This window comes from Annulohypoxylon truncatum, assembly GCF_022578515.1.
Source record: "Annulohypoxylon truncatum strain CBS 140777 unplaced genomic scaffold F4807scaffold_28, whole genome shotgun sequence".
Lineage (NCBI taxonomy): Eukaryota > Fungi > Ascomycota > Sordariomycetes > Xylariales > Hypoxylaceae > Annulohypoxylon > Annulohypoxylon truncatum.
Window position 1 is genome coordinate 76,653 of NW_025953814.1, and position 21,710 is coordinate 98,362.

General features: G+C 48.8%; 7 protein-coding genes across 7 annotated transcripts in view; 1 reads left to right on the forward strand and 6 right to left on the reverse strand.

Moving 5' to 3' along the window:
• Positions 1 to 4,327: 4,327 nt before the first annotated feature.
• Positions 4,328 to 6,809, reverse strand: F4807DRAFT_435146 (Cupredoxin). The gene is made up of 5 exons (XM_047998858.1): positions 6,603 to 6,809; positions 6,229 to 6,539; positions 4,642 to 6,156; positions 4,498 to 4,553; positions 4,328 to 4,425 (listed from the first exon to the last, which is right to left on the reverse strand). The coding sequence occupies exons 2-3, from the start codon at positions 6,279 to 6,281 to the stop codon at positions 4,995 to 4,997; spliced, it is 1,215 nt and encodes a 404-aa protein (XP_047851798.1). The 5' UTR covers positions 6,282 to 6,539; positions 6,603 to 6,809; the 3' UTR covers positions 4,328 to 4,425; positions 4,498 to 4,553; positions 4,642 to 4,994.
• On the reverse strand, positions 6,270 to 6,949 carry F4807DRAFT_182935 (Cupredoxin). Its single transcript, XM_047993594.1, has one exon. The coding sequence runs from the start codon at positions 6,831 to 6,833 to the stop codon at positions 6,405 to 6,407; it is 429 nt and encodes a 142-aa protein (XP_047851799.1). The 5' UTR covers positions 6,834 to 6,949; the 3' UTR covers positions 6,270 to 6,404.
• Positions 6,950 to 8,097: 1,148 nt separating this feature from the next.
• F4807DRAFT_435162 (glycoside hydrolase family 35 protein) lies at positions 8,098 to 10,722 on the reverse strand. The gene has a single exon (XM_047998859.1). It carries the CDS (start codon positions 10,384 to 10,386, stop codon positions 8,434 to 8,436), a length of 1,953 nt encoding a protein of 650 aa, XP_047851800.1. The 5' UTR covers positions 10,387 to 10,722; the 3' UTR covers positions 8,098 to 8,433.
• Positions 10,723 to 10,953: 231 nt separating this feature from the next.
• On the reverse strand, positions 10,954 to 14,766 carry F4807DRAFT_183048 (Oxysterol-binding protein-domain-containing protein). The gene is made up of 3 exons (XM_047993596.1): positions 14,112 to 14,766; positions 13,976 to 14,052; positions 10,954 to 13,898 (listed from the first exon to the last, which is right to left on the reverse strand). Exons 1-3 carry the CDS (start codon positions 14,145 to 14,147, stop codon positions 11,057 to 11,059), a joined length of 2,955 nt encoding a protein of 984 aa, XP_047851801.1. The 5' UTR covers positions 14,148 to 14,766; the 3' UTR covers positions 10,954 to 11,056.
• A 1,903-nt stretch (positions 14,767 to 16,669) lies between these two features.
• Positions 16,670 to 19,247, reverse strand: F4807DRAFT_435165 (fungal-specific transcription factor domain-containing protein). Its single transcript, XM_047998860.1, has 4 exons — positions 19,158 to 19,247; positions 18,128 to 19,098; positions 17,436 to 18,064; positions 16,670 to 17,372 (listed from the first exon to the last, which is right to left on the reverse strand). The coding sequence occupies exons 1-4, from the start codon at positions 19,189 to 19,191 to the stop codon at positions 17,051 to 17,053; spliced, it is 1,956 nt and encodes a 651-aa protein (XP_047851802.1). The 5' UTR covers positions 19,192 to 19,247; the 3' UTR covers positions 16,670 to 17,050.
• Positions 19,248 to 19,428: 181 nt separating this feature from the next.
• Positions 19,429 to 20,664, forward strand: F4807DRAFT_435168 (prion-inhibition and propagation-domain-containing protein). Its single transcript, XM_047998861.1, has one exon. The coding sequence runs from the start codon at positions 19,556 to 19,558 to the stop codon at positions 20,474 to 20,476; it is 921 nt and encodes a 306-aa protein (XP_047851803.1). The 5' UTR covers positions 19,429 to 19,555; the 3' UTR covers positions 20,477 to 20,664.
• Positions 20,665 to 20,745: 81 nt separating this feature from the next.
• The window catches only part of F4807DRAFT_183125 (uncharacterized protein), a 4,393-nt gene continuing 3,428 nt past the window's right edge, over positions 20,746 to 21,710 (reverse strand). The window contains exon 5 of the mRNA XM_047993597.1: positions 20,746 to 21,710. Coding sequence (XP_047851804.1) covers positions 20,901 to 21,710 — 810 coding nt within the window. The 3' untranslated portion in view covers positions 20,746 to 20,900.

The window sequence follows — 21,710 nt, forward strand, 5'->3', positions numbered from 1 at the left end:
AGCCGAAGGATCGTTATCGTCTACGTATTTTCAAGAATTTCTTGGATATCCTGACTAGTAACCCAACCCTAACGCTGCCCAGAGACGATAGGTCGCTTTTCCGCCGCTGCAGGCAGCATCAACGTAGCGCGTAGTTCGACCACGACGATTAATTAGTAAGAAGCGAACAACGGCGCTGTGGATACGACGGGTAATGCAGATGAGCCGCATAGGTGCCTTTCTCAAAGGAGTTTAGGGTTGGCTTAGCATCTTGAGCGTAAATTGGCTGGGAGATAGCAAATATACGCCCGCCACTGACGAGAAGGTATCGAGTACGACCGAGACTATTCCGTATATTGACATGTCTTGCCGCGGCAGGGAGCCCACAATGCGCAAAATGTCTCTCAACTCTCACCACTGTCTCGGGATTCCATTGTAGGATAATGCTCTGGCATGTGCATGTGCATGAACGGCCTGTAGCTAGCTGACCATATTACCTATTGCCCATAGTTTGGCGTTGTATTGCTACATGGTGACCTGCATTAGCATGCCGACGCCCACGGACTTTGCTAAGCTGTCTTGGGAAATGGCGGCAGGGGTTTAAGTGTGATGATGATGGAGAATTCCAGAGTTTAATTCTCGATCTGGCGTTGTCCGTGTGGGCTGGGAAGTAATTGTTTGAGATTCTGATCGCATTTGGTTGTGGCTGTTCCATAAAAGGGAGAAGTTGAACGAGAAGAAATCTACAAAATTCAACGTTATGATTTCCATCCTAGTCCCTATCTCCCTATCTCCTTATCCCCTACCTAGTCATGATGTTATCTGGTGACTAAATGAATACCTTGAATATCGATACGAATACATGCATAAACTCGAACTTTGATATTTCAATTAAGTTAAACGAGTCCATGGAAGTACGTACATCATATCGCAAATCCTACTAACCACAGAGTGCCCATACATGATAATCTATACTATACATATGCACTCATTGGGATATATATTTCAGACCTCGATTAAGTCATCGTTCAGGATCAGTTTATCTAACGTAAGATATACTCAAGTACCCAAGTGCTTCCAAGGTTGTGATTGCATCCCACATCCCTTACAGATAACTACCGACGCTATATATTTTAATATGAGGCAAATCAGTATCGCGTAGTAAATAGTGCGAACTGGGGTTACTCTAAATCATCGCCTTGTACTAGGCGGCCTTCATAGGACCGCCCTACGACCAGGTACTCAACCCGACATATGCAAATGGCAGCTAGCAACTGGCAGCACTTCGTACCTTGTATGGATCTCCATGCAAAGTTCCCGCTAACGGGTGCTAGTCAGCGTGCCGGGTAGGAAGCAGCACGGAGCGAGTGGATCAACATTATTCCAGGACCACGGTAGACCCTGTAAGTACCTAGGTCCTGCGCCACGTGGGATAAAGCACCCTAGGAACAGTAAAAACTCCATAATGCATTGGATCTCCATTCTCTAATTCTAGAACTTCATCATCCTACATAGTAGTACCTATCAATTCGTACTACACATTTGATTACGCTTCGCTGTGGCTTATTTCCGCAGCATACACTCCCTCGTAGCAATATCCTATCTCGAAGGATTCTTCCTTACAGCGGTCTTTCCCTCCGTTGGCCGTGCTCACGCCCTTAGCAAGACTACGTATACCTATCGCCCTTACTTAGCCGCAGTCAACACTTGGCTATCAAAGCTGACAGCTTTTCATCTCACCACCCATATGACATGCGATGACATTAACCACTATCCCGTTCGCCCGGGAAACACACCTTCTTCCGATACTGCTCTATCGTATATCCTTGGATAGGACACGGCAGAAGATTATTGGATCTCGACGGGTCGGTCTGGCCGCACCATCCAAGCGATGAGAATCGGACATCCGGTCTATTATCGTATAGGTCCCAAGCCAGATGTGCTGCGGGCCAAATTACACATGCACGCCTACTGCCCAGCATGGCTTTATTATTCAGTGCCCGTAACTGATTACAGAACATATTGGCGCTGAGAACTCTCAAGAGTGTTTCCTTGTTAGCGCCGCATGCAAGCCTGACGCTTCAACTGGCGGCGCACACTCATTGGCTTGATCATTATCTACCAGATTTACTCTTACCCGGATCGAGGGCCAGTTTCATCTGCATGTATGTAAGGCATGGTTTCGGCTTAACCTGGCTACCTGGACACGTCCCCAGCCTCGTGGCATTCTAATTTCCCGCGGAAACATTCGAGTTACGGGTCTCATCACGGCTGCGTGGACTGCGTGGAATTTTCCTAGTCGGTGCTCTAGACCAGAGTTCAGCTCCAAGCTTCTCCACATGTGGTTGTCAAAGCCCGAATTTCCTCGATCATTGGCTTTGTTACGATCAGAAGCTCTGGAGCGGTGATCAAATGCATCAATCGAATGCCGTATTGCGCGGTGGCTTCTAGAATGATGACAGCCAAGCCGGTGAAGACTTAATCAACAATGTCTTGTCGATGGCCGTTCAAACGGCCGTGTAAATCAACGCTAAGGCTACAAGGTAGGCCGTATAGATGCAAGTTAATCTTACATCATACGGAAACAATCACAGTACACAGTAGTCTGACGGTCCGGACGATCCTACTCCATGGCTCGCCATAATTCGACAGCCTACGGTATGCCTAAATTGTAGTATTCCGGGGTTTGGCTTTAGGGGGGTAACTTAATCGACGCAGGAGATCAAGAGATGCATCCTAATGAAGATCCGTAACTTAATCTGTTTCGACTTGCATTTGTCGATTTAATTTAATCATCTTGCATATAGAAAGACCACCACAGCACATACACATACATTTTAGTTGTATCAATCGACGATGAGGAATGTTTTTGGCTGATGATAAGGACTCGCTAGGAGGTATGGCGCGAGGTTAGTCCAGCCTCGTATCAGCGACGTTGGAGATGGCGTCCTCCCCGTAATCTTCGCCTCAGCCATTCATGCCCGTCTCGGACTCGGATCAAAGGAAAACCCCAGATTGGGGAACGCTGTCAAAATTTTCTACCGTACCTGTTTCTTGTTTCCGTGGGGATTCCAGCCGTTTCCTCTAGCGGTTCGCTTCTACAGCTTACGGAATGCGCAATGCCGAAGTCTGCAGGTCGACTTATCGGAAGGCCCAGTCAGAAAGATAGAATGCTTAGCTAAGTCAGCTCAAGCGTAAGCTGAGAAGATCCATGGAATATTTTATTCGTGTAACGGCCAGGAACAGCGCCTCCTTGTTAGGTCTCATCGAACTAAACTTCTGCAAGCTACGATCCCTTCCGCGGAGCCGAAACCCAAGGAGGATCGTCCCAGGCTTTCAGCCCTAAGGCTGACGACCGCGGTTCCAAGACCCCGTCGGCGTGACTAATTATCCCGCCGATGTGACGACGAAGTGGTTTGATAACAAAACTCAATGTCGATTGGGTCGATGAGACCTAACGGCCATTGGCTTCGGGAAGTAGTGCCTCTGCCGTTAGGTTGTAATTAGTAAACCATACAAACCAAACCACCTTAGTCAGGTAAGGGCCTTAAGGGGCTAGAAGAGTGGTAAAATTAATAATGCCCAGTCGAACCTTGGCGCTGACATCTTTCGAATATTCCGGACTGTCTAAAGGCACGGTAGTTTTGACTAAAGGCACGGTAATCCACACTGACTATTCTAAATCCGGGCTAGTTCTGTGGATACCTAAATTAAAGTACAAAGCCTACACAAATATATGTACCTTCTTGACGCGTTGCCCCTAAGGGAAGTCCCACCCTATCGCAGACCTTGCTGTCGCCCCCTAACAACCCTCCCTGACCTCGTCGTCGCTGGCGCTGTAGAAGGGGGTGCCAGCCCGTTGATAGTCCTCCTGCCCTGAACAGTCACTGGCGGTTCCTGCAGCCGGCGCCTTTGCCTGGGAGGTTCGTCGTGAGAAGGGTCTCTTCTAGTACTAGAATCCTCCCGTGGTGGTGGCGGCGGCGGCTGGGCTAAAATCGACGTCGTCGTCGACGAACAGGCTTAAGTCTTCTAGGTCCATTTTGGTGTTGACAATGGCTAGACTTCCCTTAGGGGCAACGCGTCAAGAAGGTACATATATTTGTGTAGGCTTTGTACTTTAATTTAGGTACCCACAGAACTAGCCCGGATTTAGAATAGTCAGTGTGGATTACCGTGCCTTTAGTCAAAACTACCGTGCCTTTAGACAGTCCGGAATATTCGAAGTTCGAGACCGTTTGTCTCCGTTACTCAGCCCGAGTGCGGATACTGCGGACCTTATTTCTTGATAGAGAAGGGTCCAAAACGCGCATACTACGTGATTATCCACGTGAAATTCCCGACTGGCTGGCTCGACTAGGCGGTAAGTTTGAGAAACATCACCGACACATGTAGTATTGCGGCGCGCTCCCTTTTACCTATTTCTTTTTCAATCCACTCACAGGCAAGGTAAGCTTACATGATGTTAGTTGTTCCTGTCTCAACAGTGCTCCCCCTGGATTCTGATCAAACTTTGAGTAGTATTATTATGATATAGGACCTTATGGTCAGTTAATGTGAATATGTACGCTACTCAGGTATGTGAGCTTCCCCAATTCTCCTGTACACCCAACACGTTACCACATTAAACCACCAAACACAAATCCACTAAGAATAATAATATAGTTGCCGAAAAAAAAGGAAGCTTATCCGTGAAGTCCATGTGTATGTCCGTCCGTAAATACCTAACAACGCCGTAATGAAAAATGAAGCCTTCCAACACCTAGCCCGGGGGTATATGTTGGGGGCGACGCATCCATATGTAGGAGTAGAAGAAAACAACCTCCCGATAAGAATTTAGGAAAGCCCGTTTTTCGTTTCCTTACGTCGAGCAACATTGCACCAGGGATACCTAGCGCGCGCTCCGCCTCACTTCTACTCAGCTTGACGCCGTGTACAGAGAACTAACATTACCGCCAAGGTTAGCACTTCGGTTCACTCTCCAATCTGCCTAACAGACGGGTCATGGTCATGAGAACTTACCCGGTGTAATTCGTCGGCGGCACCGTGACGAAGCCGGTCGTGTCGTCCCATTGCTCGTTGCCGGCAGCGTTGCCCGTGGTCGGTATGCCCATCGCGTCGCACGCGTCGATGTGGTCCTGGGGTATCGTGTAGTTGCGCAGCCTGTCCGGGGCTTCGAACAGGGTCGCACTCAGACCCATCTCGACGTGCCACTCGACGTGGCAGTGGAACAAGAAGACGCCCGGGTTGTCGGCCTTGATGCGAAGCACCGCGTACGACTTCGAGTTCACCGAGACGGTGTCTCGCCTGGGTGGCGTCTCGTTGATGGCGGCGTCGGCGGTCCAGTTGCCCGCGTCGCTCTCGGGACGCGCGAGCACCTGGAACTGGTGCCCGTGCAGGTGGAAGGGGTGGATGGCGTCGTTGTTGTTGTTGATGATGATCTCTATCACGTCGCCGTACTCGGCGATGAAGGGGTTGACCTGGCCGTACGCCGCCGTCTGCGTGTTGTTTTCCCCTAGCGAGGCTGCCGAGTACAACGCTGGAACCTTCTGCGGGATGTACATCGTGTCGTTGAAGCACGCTCTAGGATAGCCGTTTTCGTCATGGCAGTAGTCGAAATACAGGATCCATTGCTTATCGACGGGGCCATAGACTTCCTCGTCGTCTTCCGGCTCGAAGGTGGAGTCGTCGAAGGGGTCGAACGTCTGGACGTCGAATGTCCCGGTCTTGTCCAAGTCGTCATCCACGACTAGCAAACCAGTGGCGTTGAACGGGTATGACACTGGTCTCGGGGGATTATCAGCCGCGAAATCTTGATTTATGTCCAAGGCGACCAGGTACGGATAGTTCCTGTCCGCGTCATCCGGGATTGTGATCAGGAAGTCTGTCCGCTGAGCGGCGGATATACGCAACTGTTGCACGGATGTTCTCGTCACATACGACGCGTCGATGGCGATCACATCCATGTCAAAGTCTTCAAATGTGATGAAGGTGGAGAACATAGCAGACCAGTTAATCATACGGAAGCGGTACGTCTTGCCAGCCTCAACCTGGATGTGACCATCACCCCCGTCATTGATAAGAGTACTGTTAGGAAGTGGGGGAGCAAATTGCGTGTTGTTGGGCTGAATCATAGTCTGCATTAATGTCGGCGTCTGATCACGATACCTGTACAGACACGTAAGCGACTTGGAAGGGAAATTCCCTTGCCTCCTTCAGAATAACGAGGCTTTAGGCTTACCAATCAGATAGGGAAATGATAACTTCCTCGTCGTACTCGTCTTCGTAGGGATCATCGTTATCATGAATGATCAGCGGCCCACGGAGGCCGTCCGGATATTGCCCCATGCTATGAGAGTGGTCTTTCATATTATCATTAGTTCATTATTAACAAAAGGAAATAACTTAACTGCTTCAAGCCTTTCAACTTACACCAATATGTGCCAGGTGCGTCGGCCTTTGGCATCTGTTGTCAGCTTCATCTCTTTCCCCCTAATCGTACAGGGGGTATCACTTACATAGAACCGATATTTGACAGAGTAATCTGGAGGCAGGGGACATTGGTTGGTTCCGACGGCGCCGTCCATGTCGTTGGAGCTGACTTGGTTAATACCATGGAAGTGTAGACCCGTCGTCTCGTTCCCCAGCTGGTTGTTTAGGTTGACAACAACGATATCGCCAACAGTTGCCTCGATCGTTGGACATGGCCAAGCACCGTTTATCCCAATAACTGGTCTTTCGAATCCATCTGGATTAGCGAAGACCCAAGTGACGTTCCAATTGTATGTCACGGTTCTTGCCAGTGACCCTGTGACCTGGGCCACCGCGGCGAGGTATGGAAGGTATCCCCTATGCATCGCGCCTGATGAGAACTCTATGTTGACAGGAGAAGAGTGTCATCTAGGAGTGAAGATGGGATTAGAAACTAAAGCGAGGATTCGAAGAAGATGAAGAGTGAAGAGTGAAACACTTGATGAGCAAGTTTCCCGGATCCGGGACACCACCCGCGTCTTTTAAGAGTATGTCGATGGCGATATTCGGTGATGAACCTTCTCATGCTAAAGGATATCTACGTCTACTCATGGGTTCATGGGGCGAGATAGGGGGCAAGATGAGAGCCGTTGCGTACACCTGCCGCGCTTCATGTTTGAAGAGTTTAGACTTCTCAAACTCACGAGAGCAACCTTGACGCAGACTGACAACATGCATGGCCGCATGCAAGATCAAGTATATCGCCTACATTGCCAATTAGAGCTGTCAGCTTGACGCGTTGGCGTTGGAATTCAAACGCACGGTCTATATTAGGACCCACGATAATCCTCATCCCGGAAGTCCGTCGCATGGAATGTCGGCTACCAGCATCGCCGTTTTCGAGACGTGACACTTAAAAACAGGCACATAAAACCTATGGAACGAACATTTAAAATGCTATTGGCGCTGACAATATTTACGTTTAGGGCCACTGGAACGGGAGAGACCGAAAAACCGGAGCCGTTGGACATAAATCGTTAGCGGACTGAGTGTTTCAGACGCCACATTTAAAGATATCGAAGTCGGAGAATAACTTAAAACGATCACAATTAATCGAAATTTTACGCAACCAAGTAGGCCTAGAATACGTGTCACGGTGTAGAGAGACGCCTTGAACGGAGATTGTACATGCTGAATGCGATTATCTAGACAGCAGTTCTAGAACCGAGTGGCAGACGCAGTGAAATAGCGCCGACATGTTATATATCTAACTATCTAAATGCGGGCTCATTAAAGATCTCCAAACTCGCCTATCTTAGCTTCATTAGACTAGGGCATTGTCTCACTGCCGATACGCTCAGACAATCAATACCTCGTGGCATTAGTGCATCTCGAGGGCCTTACTATGCAATTAGTGCCTAGGTATGATGACCCATGAGAACGGTCTCCCGAGTAGCTAATCTTATTCTCGGAACTTTATGATATTTCTACAACAAGGCCTAATAGCCAATGGCAAACGTAGGTTCATCAAAACTGCTTGCAGAATAGAACGTCATTGGTGGGTATCAACGCTGGTATGTAAACATCCGCGCGTATGAGGCATGCATATAGATTACTAGCATATCATATCCGGCGCCAATGGCATGGAATCGAACTCGGTTATCTACGTCATATAAATAACGCGCATGATACGAACTGTAGGATTAAAAATAGATGTTCTAGCCTGGTGGCTAAAACAGAGCCGTTTGCCCCTATTCCAAGGGTTTTCGCCGCGAACAGACTATTTTGCAACTTTACGTTTCCATCAAAGGACTCAAAGAACTTGGTTTATCTTAAGAATGCAATCAGCATCATGAAGCCAACAGGTAAAGTTTAAGAAGTATTTGGAAGGGCATTCTCTAGGTAGTCAAGAGGCAAGTCATGACAAACACAGTAGGAAATCCTAAGCTGAGAAACTTGATCTACCGAGGTATACTTCTCTAATCCTCAGGGGTAATCAGGATCCGGATAATTCGCCCACGTCCTCTCCGCCGTTCCAAAAGCCGTCAACGATTCCGCATTCGGCTCCAATTCCAGGACGACAATCTCGTTATCGTCGTCCGTTTTGAGAACAGTTCTCGGGAGATACAACGACTGCTGCGGTCCCACAATCCAGTACCGACCCAAGTTGAACCCATTCACCCAGACATTTCCTTTGACGCCGTCGGGAACGGCTAGAAATGTATCCAGCATCATTGGGTCGGAGGTGTTCCCTCCATCGATGCGGAACGTGCCGCTGAAGAAGACAGGCGGCGATCCCGTTGTTATTGCTGCCACTTTAGACGTAGAACCAGCGGCAGGCGGCGCGTCGAGGGGCAGCGAGTAGATATCCCACCCCGAAAGGACTTGCGATCCAACTGTAACGTTCCCCACGATACCTTTATACGGGTCTTCAAGGGCGATGAACGTGCCAGACTCTCTAGACCAGTAATCAACGCGGCCGAGATTCTCAATCAAGAGCTGCAGCGTGTCTCCCGGTTGCAAGGACAAACTAACCTCCGCCGGCTGGGCGTACGTGCTATCAATGACGCCCTGTTTAGTGCCATTCACATACACGATAACCCGATCCCTAGCCCTGTCTCCAGGCTGCAAAGTCCCCTCGAGCGCAGTAGTAACCATATGCTCGTAAAGCACCAACCCATAAGCCTGCCCCAACTCCTCCATCGTAACCGGCGCCTCGGTCGCCCTCCTCACCCCAAGCACATCCCCACCAAACAGCCCTCCCACCGGCTTCAACGTGACATTCGCAAACTCGCTCAGCGGCACATTCGCCGGGGGCTGCGGTATACTGCCCTCCGGGACGTACTTCGCGATCGTATCCCTCAACGTATCATACAACTCCGTCGTACGCCCGCTCTCGTCCAGCGGAGCCCCGTAATCGTAGCTCGTCGTAAAAGCCGCCGTGTAATTCCTCCAGATGGCGCCGTTGCTGAACGCGAAGTTCGTCCCGCCGTGGAACATGTACAGGCTGATGGAATTGTTCGCGCCGAGCACGAGGTCGAGGTCCGACACGAACTGCTGGACCTGCGCCGCGTTCCCCGCGGCCGTGTTGTGCGCGTTGGCGGACCCCCACGTATCGGGCGCCAGCGTGTAGTACTCGCCGTCGAGCAGGGGGCCCAACTCGCTGGGGTCCGTGATATACAGGTCCCTCGCCGCGAACCCGGACCTCGGGTCGCCGTCGATCTCGGCCAAGACACCGGGCACCTCGCCGCCGGCCAGCGTCCAGTCGACGCCGCCGTCGTTCGTGTACAGCGGGACCTCGAAGTTGCGCCTGAGGATGTCGCGCAGGCCTCGCGTGTAATTGTGGTCCGTCCCGTACGACCCGTACTCGTTCTCGACCTGGACCATGAGCAGCGGGCCTCCCTGCGTGACCTGCAGCGGCCTTAGGTCCGCCGCCAGCCTCTCCAAATAGCTTTCCGCCGCTTCCATAAACGCGTCATCCGACGACCGCACCGTCAGCCCGGGCACCGTGCTCAACCAAGCCGGGAACCCGCCCCACTCCCTCTCGCCGCAGATATACGGGCCGGGCCTCAACACGACGTGCAAGCCCTCCTCTTGGGCAATGGCGAAGAACTTCGCCACGTTGTTGCCCTCCTCGGCGCTGGTCCATTGCCCCTGGATTGGTTCCAGGAGATTCCAGTACACGTAGCTAAAGATCGTGTTCAGGCCCATGGCGCGCGCTTTCCGCAGCCGATCGCGCCAGTACGTGGCCGGGATGCGCTGCGGGTCCATCTGCCCGCCGATGATGACGTGCGGCGCGCCGTGGAGCAGGAATGAGCTGCGATCGTACGTGAATGCCGGCGCAGCGGCCGATTGTGTTGAGCTCGGTGTGGAACTCTGGGCCCGTGCCGAGCTGAGGACGGCCAGGAGGCATGTTATTAGGGGATGGTACCAATGCATTTTCTATATCGCTTCCTTCGGAGAAAGAATAGGTAGAGTGATACAACGACCCTCGCTGGGCTCCGAAGCCGTCATTTCGTTCAAGCCAGGCGGTCGGCACATAGCCGAGATATTATACGAACCGGCTAGGTACATTTCCATCACGTTCCCCGCATTGGCTATCAAGAAACTTGAGGGTCTCTGAAGGGCGAAAGAACGTTACATTTCATAAATGACCATCCTGGATACGAGATTCGCGGAAAAATAAAAGAGACGACTATCTGCCTTAGTCCCGCATCTATTGTTGTATTGTACCAGGTAGTTACCTATCATAGGCTTATCTAAACAGGGGAGGTGTGAATTGGGACCATCGTTCTATTCTCTGGAGGTTACATCATCCAGGGTTAGGGTTATCTAAGTACAGAATAATTCCAAGATATCAGACAGTTGAGATAGAGCCATATACGCCGTTCCAAAAATGTTAGATTGAATCATGTTACGAACTCGCTAAGCGGAATTTATAGATCTAATTGGCGGGAATGTAGCCCTTCTATTCACCCATTTTATATGCCACACGCCCTGCGAATCCCAGCGCATCAAGAGCTTCTATTCGGGCAACCTCGTCACATCGTGCAGTCTCTTACGAAACAACGTCGTCTATCATCATAAAAAAGACCAAATTCTTGGTCAACTAGGTCGCCACCTCGAATATACGTTCGATGCCCTTCCACTCCCCTTTGGATCTCTCTTCCCAATAGCTCTCCTTACCAAGCTTCATTCTCCACAACTCCTCTCCATCGGGCGCCTCAGGTACCTTGACAAACCATCTTGGCTTGTACTGTTCGCCTTTCTCCTCCATATCTCTTCTCCTCGCGCGTTGCGCTTCTTCGAGTAAAACCTTCGACTCCTCAGCCTCGTCGAGTTTGCCCTCTTCCGCCAGACGTTGATCAGGACGTAATCGGGTGTCCGTAGGTGGTAGCCGCCCCTTCTCAATCTGCGTCGTCTCGTTGAGTGTAGCACTAAAAGACGTCAGGCCATAGGTGTTTGGCGCGTTGGGAACTACCGAGCCAGCCTTCCATATTTCATTTTTAGTTGCTTTGCCGCCTTCCACGACGCGGAGAGACGACGTCCAGTTGCCTACAAGGCCATATCCCATCGATGAGCCGCTTGCATCGCAGCAATCGACCTCGACATCCTCGCTTCGGCCGCCAAACATGCCCTTGGTTTTGAATTCTATGTTGGCTTTTGCCCCCGTGGAATCGTTGCAGACGGTCATTATTCCAACCGGCTCGACGTACTTCTCACCCATGACGACATTGCGCAGAAACATAGTAGCCATGTTCCACGAATAGAGTTCATCAGTGCCATCTAGTAATCGTAGTGTTAGACGGACCCGTCCTTCAGTATTCAACTCTGCGCTCTTGCCCCAGAACTTCTGCGATGGAGCAGGGCTCTGTGTCAACGACCAAGCCGCCGCATCAGCATGCATAGCGAGGCGAACCGGTCGATGTGTGACCTTCTCAACTAGGAGCCTAAACCCACCGGGTACTTCACTTTCGGTTCGAAGAAGCTCAAATGTTTCACCAAGGAGGGGGTTAAAAGGTTTGCGCATAGCGCGCTCCTTCACTCGGTTAACACTAAAGTGTGAAATAGCGAAAGCAGTGACAAGTAATAGACGATCCTTCGGAGCCTTCTGCTGCGATGCTTGGTCAAGAAGTTGAGCATATTCTAGTTGTTCCGCAACACGCTGGAGAGCAGATATAGGCTCATTTGAGGAGACCGGCATACTGATCGTACTTAAATCTTTACCAACGTTCTTGCGGAAGAAAGCGATTAGGCTTGGTGGAGGTACAGTGGCTGGAGGAATGGTCTTTCGGCGGTCGACTGCAATGTCAACAGGTAAGGGGTGCAGGGATTTAGGCCTTATGGGGAATAGAGCCGCGGCACCGCTAGCAGTAGTAGGCTCTTCATCCTGTATGGATGAGACGGAGGACGTATCGTCGATTTCAGCTTCGTCAGCCTCTGATCCATGAGAATCCTCATCGCTCTCACGACGGTCGATCATCATGACCTGAGGCCTACTTTCCATCTCACCACCCTCAGCATCAAAGAATTCATCGGTCGATGCTGTCGATTCGAGACTCTTCCTGGACGTGGCAGAAGGGGGTACTGGAATACGTCTTCTTTTGCTGTTGGCAAGCACCTTAGTAAACTCTGAGACCACTGAGTCAAGATCGTTGAGGAGTGCCGTGCAGTGTTCATGCGTATTTTCCTCCCCTTGTTCGGGGTTGCTTGTCTTTCGCGCCCCATTTGGTGTTGCCGTACTGACTGATCCCGGCGTGGGAACAGCCAACGCGGGCGGCGTCATAGCATCTGGCGCTAGGGGTGAGTTACTCGGTTTGCGTTTCCAGAACGGGCGCTTGTCCTGCGCTGCCGGAGTAAAGTAACCGTCGCTGTTCTCCGACATTGCCGGCGAAGCTTGCGACAGGTGCGAACTTTGAGGGCGGGGCGCTTGTTTCTGCGCCATGTCTTTGACCAAACGGCGCAGAGCATCTCGCGTACCAACGATGCGACTAACTAATGCCTCGACTTGTTGCCATTCTCGGTCCTCTTCATGATGAGCATTCGATGGACTAGGACTGGTGTGCGACGGAGTGGCTACGGTAAGCGCTTTCGGAACAGATTCCTCGTACACCGGATCCAGTCCTCTTGCGATCCTGCTCGCCTTCTCTAAGGCGTGTGCCCAGTCGTTGAATTCCTTAGCACTGGCCGCTCGTAGATGCCAGACCTCAGCACCGGAGTCGATATTGATCTCTCTCCTCCGTTCATCCGCAGCAATTGCGGCAAGACTTAGAGGAATTGCGCCTCTAAGTGCAGAGGACTGTCTATTGTGATAGTAGGACAGCGTACAGGATGAATAGTCGAGAGAGAAGAATCTACGGGCATAACCCTGGCCCTTCTTCCTCCGCCTCTTTAGGAGAATGCCTGTGTACGTAGATGAAGTTACCGTTCCATCACTACGAGCACTTATCGACTTGGCCCGTTGACCACGGCCTGTGGTAATTGGCAGGCTCTCGTTGGAATCGGCCGCGGCAGCACCTTGACTTGGACTATGCTTCCCTAGACTGGTCTTACTGGCGTTCGATTGGGAGCCGGCCTGGAGATTTGGAAGGTAATGAGCTCCCTGTGGTGGGGCGCCGGTGGGATAGGTAAGGAGCACGAATGTTGCCGTTTTAGAGGTTTGCTTCGAGAATGTGTTGTCGAATATCAAGCCGTACATTCCGCCATTATTCTTCAGGACGTCCCATGTTCCCATAGATACTTTGTCGGCCTCGCATTTGCCGAGCCATTTTATAGGAATGAACCCCTTGTTGGCTAACTGTTCCTGTGCGGTACTAGCATCTTTCTTGCCGAAGCCCTTCTTCCCCTGACCTCCACTACCATCGACATGTTCAACCGAAGCGTTTAAGCTGTCTAAAGCCGAGTTATTATTCGTTGCGCCGGAGCCGGGGTGTTTTACGATGCCAAAGTTACTATTAAGAGGTACAGGAGTCAGTATTCCGACGAATTATAGCTAGGTACGTAACCAATAAAGGAATATTCGGCTCACATGGACTTCTTATGGGGCTGAACACTCCACGAGATAGTTTGACCTTCGTCGACCTTAACCCATCGCACAATGTAGGACTGTTTTGATGAATGTCAGCTCCCAGGGAATGCAGAACATCTCCTGCAATAGAACGTACCTTGCTGTGAATCTCTAGCTGTTCAATGCCCGCCATTTTCAAAATCGCTAGCAATTGGTAGTGACTAGCAAGTGAAGTTCTCCTAATGTAATTCTGACATTGCCGTTGACTAGAAAAAAAGAAGGGGAGAAGGAGTTGTTATATTGTATTATGCGGCAGTGAATTAATTTGTCTGCCTGCTCTCGTTGTAAGATGGCCCTGGATGGCCCTGGATGGCCCTGGATGGCCCTGACCTGGATCCTACCCAGCCACACGACAAACAGAACAGCGGTGGTTGGCGGTGGGCGGTGGGAATCAAGCCTGATTCAATGCTCACCTCAACTTCTTGTGATGCTGCCAATCTTGGTTCCGCCCAATTGTGTCGGGAAAAAAAGATGAGGTCTAACCATTCAGCTGGTAAAGGTGGAAAGCATCCATGTACATTGTATAGAATACGTATCCATCTGAACCACGAAATACGGAACAGACGGGGAACGCGCCTTACCAGTACAAGTTACGCACCTCATCACCTCCCACCACATGGTTACGTAGCTACTTACGCATTGGCCAATTCAAAGTGGGTCCCTTCACAAGCTGACAGGCTAACAGGCTGACAGCTGTGGCGCAGCAATGCATCAAACGAGATTATCTAATCGTTTAAGCCCATTACATTAAGTAAGTTTACCCCTATTTCCACGTCTCATCAACAACGTTCAATTCCAAGGCGACTCAACAAAACCCTCATAAGACCCATCAGTCATTCTCTCGTTAATAAATGACAGGCTTAATTCATGTGACAATGCGCACCGTGTAGCAAACATCTGTAGTAGCTAGCAGTGCAATGCTTTGAAAACTAATCCATGATTTTCGTTTCTCAAGTATCTACCTAATTAGTGACTTAAGCTAATTACCAGTCATGCATCAGTGATAGATAACCTTGGAATAGCTTCGTCACATTCCTAGTAGAGTCCAACATTTAGTTGAAATCATATCTGAGATTTGCCGTCATGGAGTTTTCTTGGACCACAGCGAATATTCTTCATATTTTGATAACAATATCTTAAAGTATCATAACCCTGAGTCCAATATTTGCTCTTAACATGACCTTAAGTTGCAAACAAGCTTTAGATTTCTGCTATTTTCAACCCCTATGAATCCATATTTATATGTATACATTGCATTAATGACCATTGATTTCTTTGCCAGGGACGTTATTATACCTATCTGAAGTTTGTCGGTCTCGTTCCATGTGCAGGAATATGCCTGACACGTTTTTTACTAAAAATATATCGATAAGAAACAATATATGACTTATTAAACAGGTGAGAGTCTGAATATGAAGCTGGGAGCAAGCATGAATCACAGACGTAGAGACTTCTCATCTGTCAGGGAATAACAGTGCTAGTTTTAAGAAAATATCTTATTCATTAATAGCAACTATGCTCGAAGGTTGAGTCTATTTATTTATATACTCTAGCTGCCGCTATATTACTCTCGTTAACGCATTTCTTAAGCTATTACAATCCCTACGTCTTGCACCAAAAGAAAGCTTACGAATTAACCGACACCTTAGCCAAACTTCCAAAACGGAATTACGAATATGTGCGAGGGAGTCGAGAAGATTAGACGGTGTATGGCCTGCTCTGAGCCTATTACCCGAAAGAAAACCATCCCCTCAGAAACGAGATGCCAAGTGGCGAAGAATCGAAATATTTCTGGTCTACAATGCCCAAATGGGGTCACCTATGGATCGCCTAAGGTTATCAACGTTGCCGAATGCAACCGGTGCTATACGAGGCGGACGGGTGAGAATTTTGCTGACAGGTATAGGACTGCCTCTTAAAATTTGATCCATTAGGTGATGGAAATGCTGGCCCGACATCAACCTCTTATTTAGGTGCCTAGATACCTATGGAGGGTGCTACTCATCGAAATCCCCAGCTCCTCATTCTACTACACACTCTCGCAGCCGACATTTTGCCTACCATATCGCTCATTATTTCATTGATGACTCATATCATTGAGTTAGGATACAGCAAACCTCCAAGGGCAAGGATACTTACGTTTTGATGGGCGAAAACATATTTTCTTTCCTTTTCATCGCGCAATCTACCAAGCAGACACCCACATACTCTTCGTCTCTTTCTGTACTCTCAACGCCCCCTTTCCCAAAGAGAGGGGAAAAAAGACCAACGACACCACAAAAGCGCAACAGTCCTATCGAGAAACAACTTAGGAAATGTGCTACGGTCAGATCATAATGACATATTGTTGCGCCGGATTGCATACGATAGACAGCACGACCATTTACTGGCGCCAACATGGGTGCGCTCCCGGAGAAGTGAGGCCCGGCGGACCTTGTGCGGTTGGTATCGCTGGCTACATGGATGCGGATATCGGATATGTCAACGAATGTTTAGTTTGTTGGCACCGTAGACGAGGCATATCACCAGCAGAACTAGCTGGACAGTACTAGTCGTTGAATACATCGCATATGGAAGTGTATGGTGAGCCGCCTAGGCATGCTCGTTAGGTAAGTACTGAGCGAGGGTCCTCCGTACGTTACTGTTGAAGAGATCATGGCTGATAAATTCTTTTGAAGAGTAGGGTGCAGAGTACTAGCAGATATGGGCGGCAAAACTTCTTTGGGCGATGAATAGGTACATACAGAAATTTTACAATTTCGAGAGTCTCATCAGATTCGATAGGTATATTGCTTTTTAAGTTGTGGCATGACCCCCTTTTTCGCATTTGTAAGATGCTCCATGGCCCACAAGAGCTTCAATGAACACAATGCTCGAGCAAAGTTTTTTTCTTTTCGGTTGATGAATCGAAGGTTCCAAGCATTATATGGCCGACGACCTTTTTTTTAAAAAAAAAACTCTAGGCGCCGTAAACATGCACTCGCCACTCGTACCCCTGCCCCCCCTTTTTTTCTTTCCAACACTCGGCCAAGATCCTCAGTACATCATAAAATCCCACTCGCTCGGCGGCAGATTCTCCATCACTAATAGATCCGGCGCCATGCTTTCGAAATCTTCTATGTTTGCGGACGGCGTTCTCCTCGTAGTAAGTATTCGCGTCGCCTGCTCGTCAAGACCTATGATCACGCTGTGGAGCAGGTGCAGCGGTTGCCAGCCAGACGCCTCCTTGATCTTAGCGAATATAACAAGGCCGTGCTTCGTTAGAGCATGGTCCACCTCCAATTGCTCGATATCGTTGCTTTGAAGTTGATTTGCTAGAACGATGATGAGGCTCGACACGTAAGCACACCCGAGGCCCCTGGACACAAGTCAGCCACTTTTAAGGGGGGAGAGAACTGAGTGAGGCGGGTTGGTGTTTTACCACATGCTACTGATAACTAGAGGCATCTCCTGCACCAATCTCAAACATTCCTTGCTCGCCTTTACACACCTTTCCCATTGTTTCGGAAAGGGCCCTAGTTGGATATCGCATCTACTACACCGCTTGCTGCAGTCTCGGACAATCTGCTGGCTGAAACTATTGATGAGCTTCAACCAGTCCGCGTCATTGCTCCAGACGCCATGTATCCTCACCAGGAGGCCGATATATGCGAAATGTAATTGCACCATGTGGATGAAGATGCCCATGCTCTTCTGCGATACATTCGTCATCAATCCTTCCGGGAACAGAGTTTTGACTAAGCTATCCATCTGGAGCTGGTCAGGGATTATTTTTCGCCAATTCTCGAGGTGCGCGTCAAGTAGTAATACCCGTGAGCGTCGTTGCTCCGCTGGTATCTTGGATGGGCCTGAAGAACGCGAATAAAGCTGCTGGTATACCAATGCCTGAGTCCCGGCTAGATGGACGCGATGGCAAAAGAAGTTGAACTGCATAGAGTCTTGGATGATATCTGAAAATGTGTCTCGACTCCCTTCTTGTTCCATCGACAACTCCACATCTGCTTCATCATCTGACAAGAGTGGGGGAGTATGGTATCTTATACTGACCTCCTATGAGGTGTATTAGTCATAATCCTCGCGTATCGATGATATGATCTTGTTGAAAAAGCGAACCTTGTCAAGGATGTATGTAATCCAGAATAATCGTTCTCTCTTTATCCTCACGGGAGGCTGGAAGTCGGCATTCTCTTCGGATGAGTGTAAGCGAAGCCGATGGCAGAGCTGAACTGCCGATCCGACTAAAGTAGTCACTGAATGAGGGTTTTGGCTACCGAGATACAGCATCATTAATCCTAGTAATACCTGAAGTACGACTAGGTCTTCAGCAGTGTTCATCAAATCCATAACCATGCGCTCAGCATTACGCCTGCACTGTTCGACCATAGGACGTTCTTCGCCGAGGTCAAGGCCTTGCGAAGGACTTGAAGGAACGCGAAAAGATAAACCGATGACGACGTTTATGGCGGCAAATGTCGTTTGCCGCGAGTTCTTTTTGAGTTGATGATGACCGGCATTATGAGCTTGGCTTATATTACTAGACGGGTGGTACCAATCCACCAGAAGTTTATAGAAATCACTCTTATCGAATAGAGGGATTAGTGAGTTGGTGTGCTCGAAGTAGCGCTCAACGAATGGAAGGATATCATCTAAAGGTGGGAGAACTAATGGCGAGGGCCTGTCCAATGATTGATTTATATCCGAACGATGCTTGGAACGGGGCGTTGAAGTAGTCAATCTCGATTCCATATTCATGGGTATGATGCCGGACCACGAAACAACATTATCTGGCGGTGTATCATCCTTTGGCGGGCTTTGCGCGAACTGCGACAGCTGACTTTCCAAATAAGCGACTCTTTCTTCGAGAGTCCTATTTTGCTGTGTCTCTGAGCCTGCTGAATCATTATTTGGCTCGTTACTAATACCTGAAGTTATCTCGCCTTGCGATTTGACTCTCGATTTAGGTTGTAGTTGTGCGCGTCGTCGGATTAGTGATGTCTTACAAGGAGTTTGATACAACTCGCAATTGGAGCACGAAGGCTTCGCCATATTACATTTTATTTTCTTATGGTAGCATACATCGCAAGCTAAAAACGATTAAGTCACTAGACAGATACTGTAATATCCTAAAGATTGCTTAACGTACCTTTGCGACGCTCGATCCGATAAATTCCATCCATAGGTACTGTTCGTTTTAGATACCTATCTTTAATGATAGGATAACGGTTCACTACATACGCGCCTTGACGCTGACAGAATGCGCAAGGTACTTTCCTAGGCGGGTTACTGGGTGTTAACATTGCATTTCAGCCGCGGATATCGCATGGGGGGGAGGTGGGGTCGCTAAACGCGGCGAGCGCCGAGAGTGCCGCTGGTACGGGGCTACTACGTAGTATGTATGCAATTCAAACATTGAAGCCCGACGTGCTCACTAATCAATGAATTTCTAGTCACCTAAATGAAATTGCGGTTCCCGGTCTCCCCGGCCTGAGGAAGGAAATCCATTCATGTTCACGAGCAATTATCTTTTGACCACCAGATACCATGGCTGAAGTGGCCGCAACTGCTATTGGTATTGCGGGAGTTGTAGGAGTCCTCCAAAGCCTGCTCCAATGCTACAAAGATTTCCTAACGGCTCGGAACTTCGAAGGCGACTTTGCATACATGCAATTGCGCGCAGCCTTGTTAGAAAACTCCACAACAACCTGGGCTATCGCCGTTGGACTTATCGATGATTCGGGGGTCTCACGCAACAAATTTCTCGTTGCTCGACCAACAGAGCAGAGAGCCGAATTAGTCAAAGCGACTTTGGACCTTATCCGCAAGCAACTAGTCACTACAAACACGTCGCTCGCAACTTACACGAACGAGGTGCCGGCTGTCCAAGACGCTTCGAACGCCGAAGATCTTTCGACCGCTTCCATAGGACAGAGCGACAAACTGTCTAGGGCGAAGAGGATTGCGAGTAAACTCCATCGTATGGTTCAGAAACGGTGTAATGAGCAACACCCGGGATTTATGAAGCAAACAGTCTGGGGACTTATCGACAAGGATCAACTCGAAGCCGATCTGGATAAAGTAACGACGTTAGTCGATCGGCTCAATACTGATTTTGCCCCTCTCAATCAAAAGCAACAGCTTGACAGATACTGCCAAGATATCAAAGATCTGAGAATGAACGAGGAAGATATTCGGGAGGTTGGGGAAATCCCTGGTGATCGAATTTCTCGGGCGGCTTTGAAGATGCTTGACAATGAACGTTCGACCGGCAATAGGTTTATCGGGACGATTATTACCAAGGAAGGTAAAGTGAGCGTCGGTGATTTCTACGACAAAGATTGGCAAGGTACAAGCATGGTAAAGACACAGAGTCGCAACAATAGGTTTGAAGATACCTCCGTGACCGATTCTGCTTTATTATTTGTTGGGAATATCCATGGCGGGAAAAGCCCTATGGATAGGTAGGCGAAGATAGCAACTGCTACCAACCACCCTTTTACTTATACATGCTGTACATGTCGCTCTGGCATGTGAACCTGAAGTAGATTGGATGAATGGGCACTCTGTCCTACAGAATACTTGTTGGCTTTCTTTTTAGTCGAGATAACAGATAACGCTTCTTAAGAAATTAAGAGATCTATTATACCTCTAGACTTCTCGTACTCTGTTTCATTAAGCAATCGATTTTAGAAAGAACTAAGCAACATCTCATGGAAGTAACACCAGACTCCAGCTCTGTTTAAATAGACACAGGTTATGAGTATCATTGATGTATACCTATTAGAAGGTTAAGTTACTAGAAGTAGGTACAGGCTGCTAGATAGTATATTATATACCTGTAGCTACAGGACGTAGACTCCCAGCCACCTAAAATTCCAGCAAGCCCTAGTTACAACTTAGAAAACAACAGAGTTCCATACCTTCTTAGCAACCTTAGTACCTTTTTAGCAATCTTGGAACGTACATTTCTCTCTCGAAACCATTCCTCTAAAAGCTGTACAATCTCCGTGTGCCCTCGGGAGTCTGCGATTTGTAGTGCCGTTTGTCCATTTTTGTCCCTGATGTTGACGTCTGCATTCATTTCCAGTAACAACTCAACAGTCGCCTTTCGTCCCATAAACACTGCTAAGTGGAGCGCCGTCCACTTAACACGGCCATTTTCAGCGTGACACAGCACGTTGGGATTCGCACCTTTCTCTAATAGAAGTCTCGCTATGGCATCATACCCACATCTCACGGCTAAATGCAACGTTGTTATATCACCAATGACGTCCATGTACCCTCCGATTCGTACTATGTTGTTTTCACAACCTCCGTCCTCAATAATCATTCCCGCTCCGAAGAGTTTTATCATTTCTCTGAGGATTCCACGGACGATATTAAGATTCCCTCTATGATGCACCAGTTTGCGGACCTCGCCTGATGATAGAAAGTTGACGACCCCCCAATTCAAAGTTAAGTTTTCGATATATGCAGTTCCGAAGAAGGTTGTATTAGACCCATTGATGCTGAGACTTTCGATATATACCATTCCGGAGAAGGTGACAGCGGATCTACCAGTTGTATTAAGTTCTTTAATATATACACTTCCAGATAAGGTGACAGTGGATTCACCATATATATGGAAACTTTTGATATATACCGTTTCGGAGAAGGTAATAGTAGATTTACCATGTATATGGAGACTTTCGATATATAC

What these genes read in the sequence shown, in the direction of transcription:
- F4807DRAFT_435146 (XM_047998858.1), bottom strand. Translation starts at nt 6,281, where the DNA reads ATGATAACGATGATCCCTACGAAGACGAGTACGACGAGGAAGTTATCA. An exon ending in ACGAGGAAGTTATCATTTCC is followed by an intron (nt 6,157 to 6,228) that starts CTATCTGATTGG and finishes CAAGTCGCTTAC; the next exon opens with GTGTCTGTACAGGTATCGTG.
- F4807DRAFT_182935 (XM_047993594.1), bottom strand. Translation starts at nt 6,833, where the DNA reads ATGCATAGGGGATACCTTCCATACCTCGCCGCGGTGGCCCAGGTCACA.
- F4807DRAFT_435162 (XM_047998859.1), bottom strand. Translation starts at nt 10,386, where the DNA reads ATGCATTGGTACCATCCCCTAATAACATGCCTCCTGGCCGTCCTCAGC.
- F4807DRAFT_183048 (XM_047993596.1), bottom strand. Translation starts at nt 14,147, where the DNA reads ATGGCGGGCATTGAACAGCTAGAGATTCACAGCAAG. An exon ending in AGCTAGAGATTCACAGCAAG is followed by an intron (nt 14,053 to 14,111) that starts GTACGTTCTATT and finishes TCATCAAAACAG; the next exon opens with TCCTACATTGTGCGATGGGT. An exon ending in CAGCCCCATAAGAAGTCCAT is followed by an intron (nt 13,899 to 13,975) that starts GTGAGCCGAATA and finishes ACCTCTTAATAG; the next exon opens with TAACTTTGGCATCGTAAAAC.
- F4807DRAFT_435165 (XM_047998860.1), bottom strand. Translation starts at nt 19,191, where the DNA reads ATGGATGGAATTTATCGGATCGAGCGTCGCAAAG. An exon ending in TCGGATCGAGCGTCGCAAAG is followed by an intron (nt 19,099 to 19,157) that starts GTACGTTAAGCA and finishes AATCGTTTTTAG; the next exon opens with CTTGCGATGTATGCTACCAT. An exon ending in CTAGTTATCAGTAGCATGTG is followed by an intron (nt 17,373 to 17,435) that starts GTAAAACACCAA and finishes ACTTGTGTCCAG; the next exon opens with GGGCCTCGGGTGTGCTTACG.
- F4807DRAFT_435168 (XM_047998861.1), top strand. Translation starts at nt 19,556, where the DNA reads ATGGCTGAAGTGGCCGCAACTGCTATTGGTATTGCGGGAGTTGTAGGA.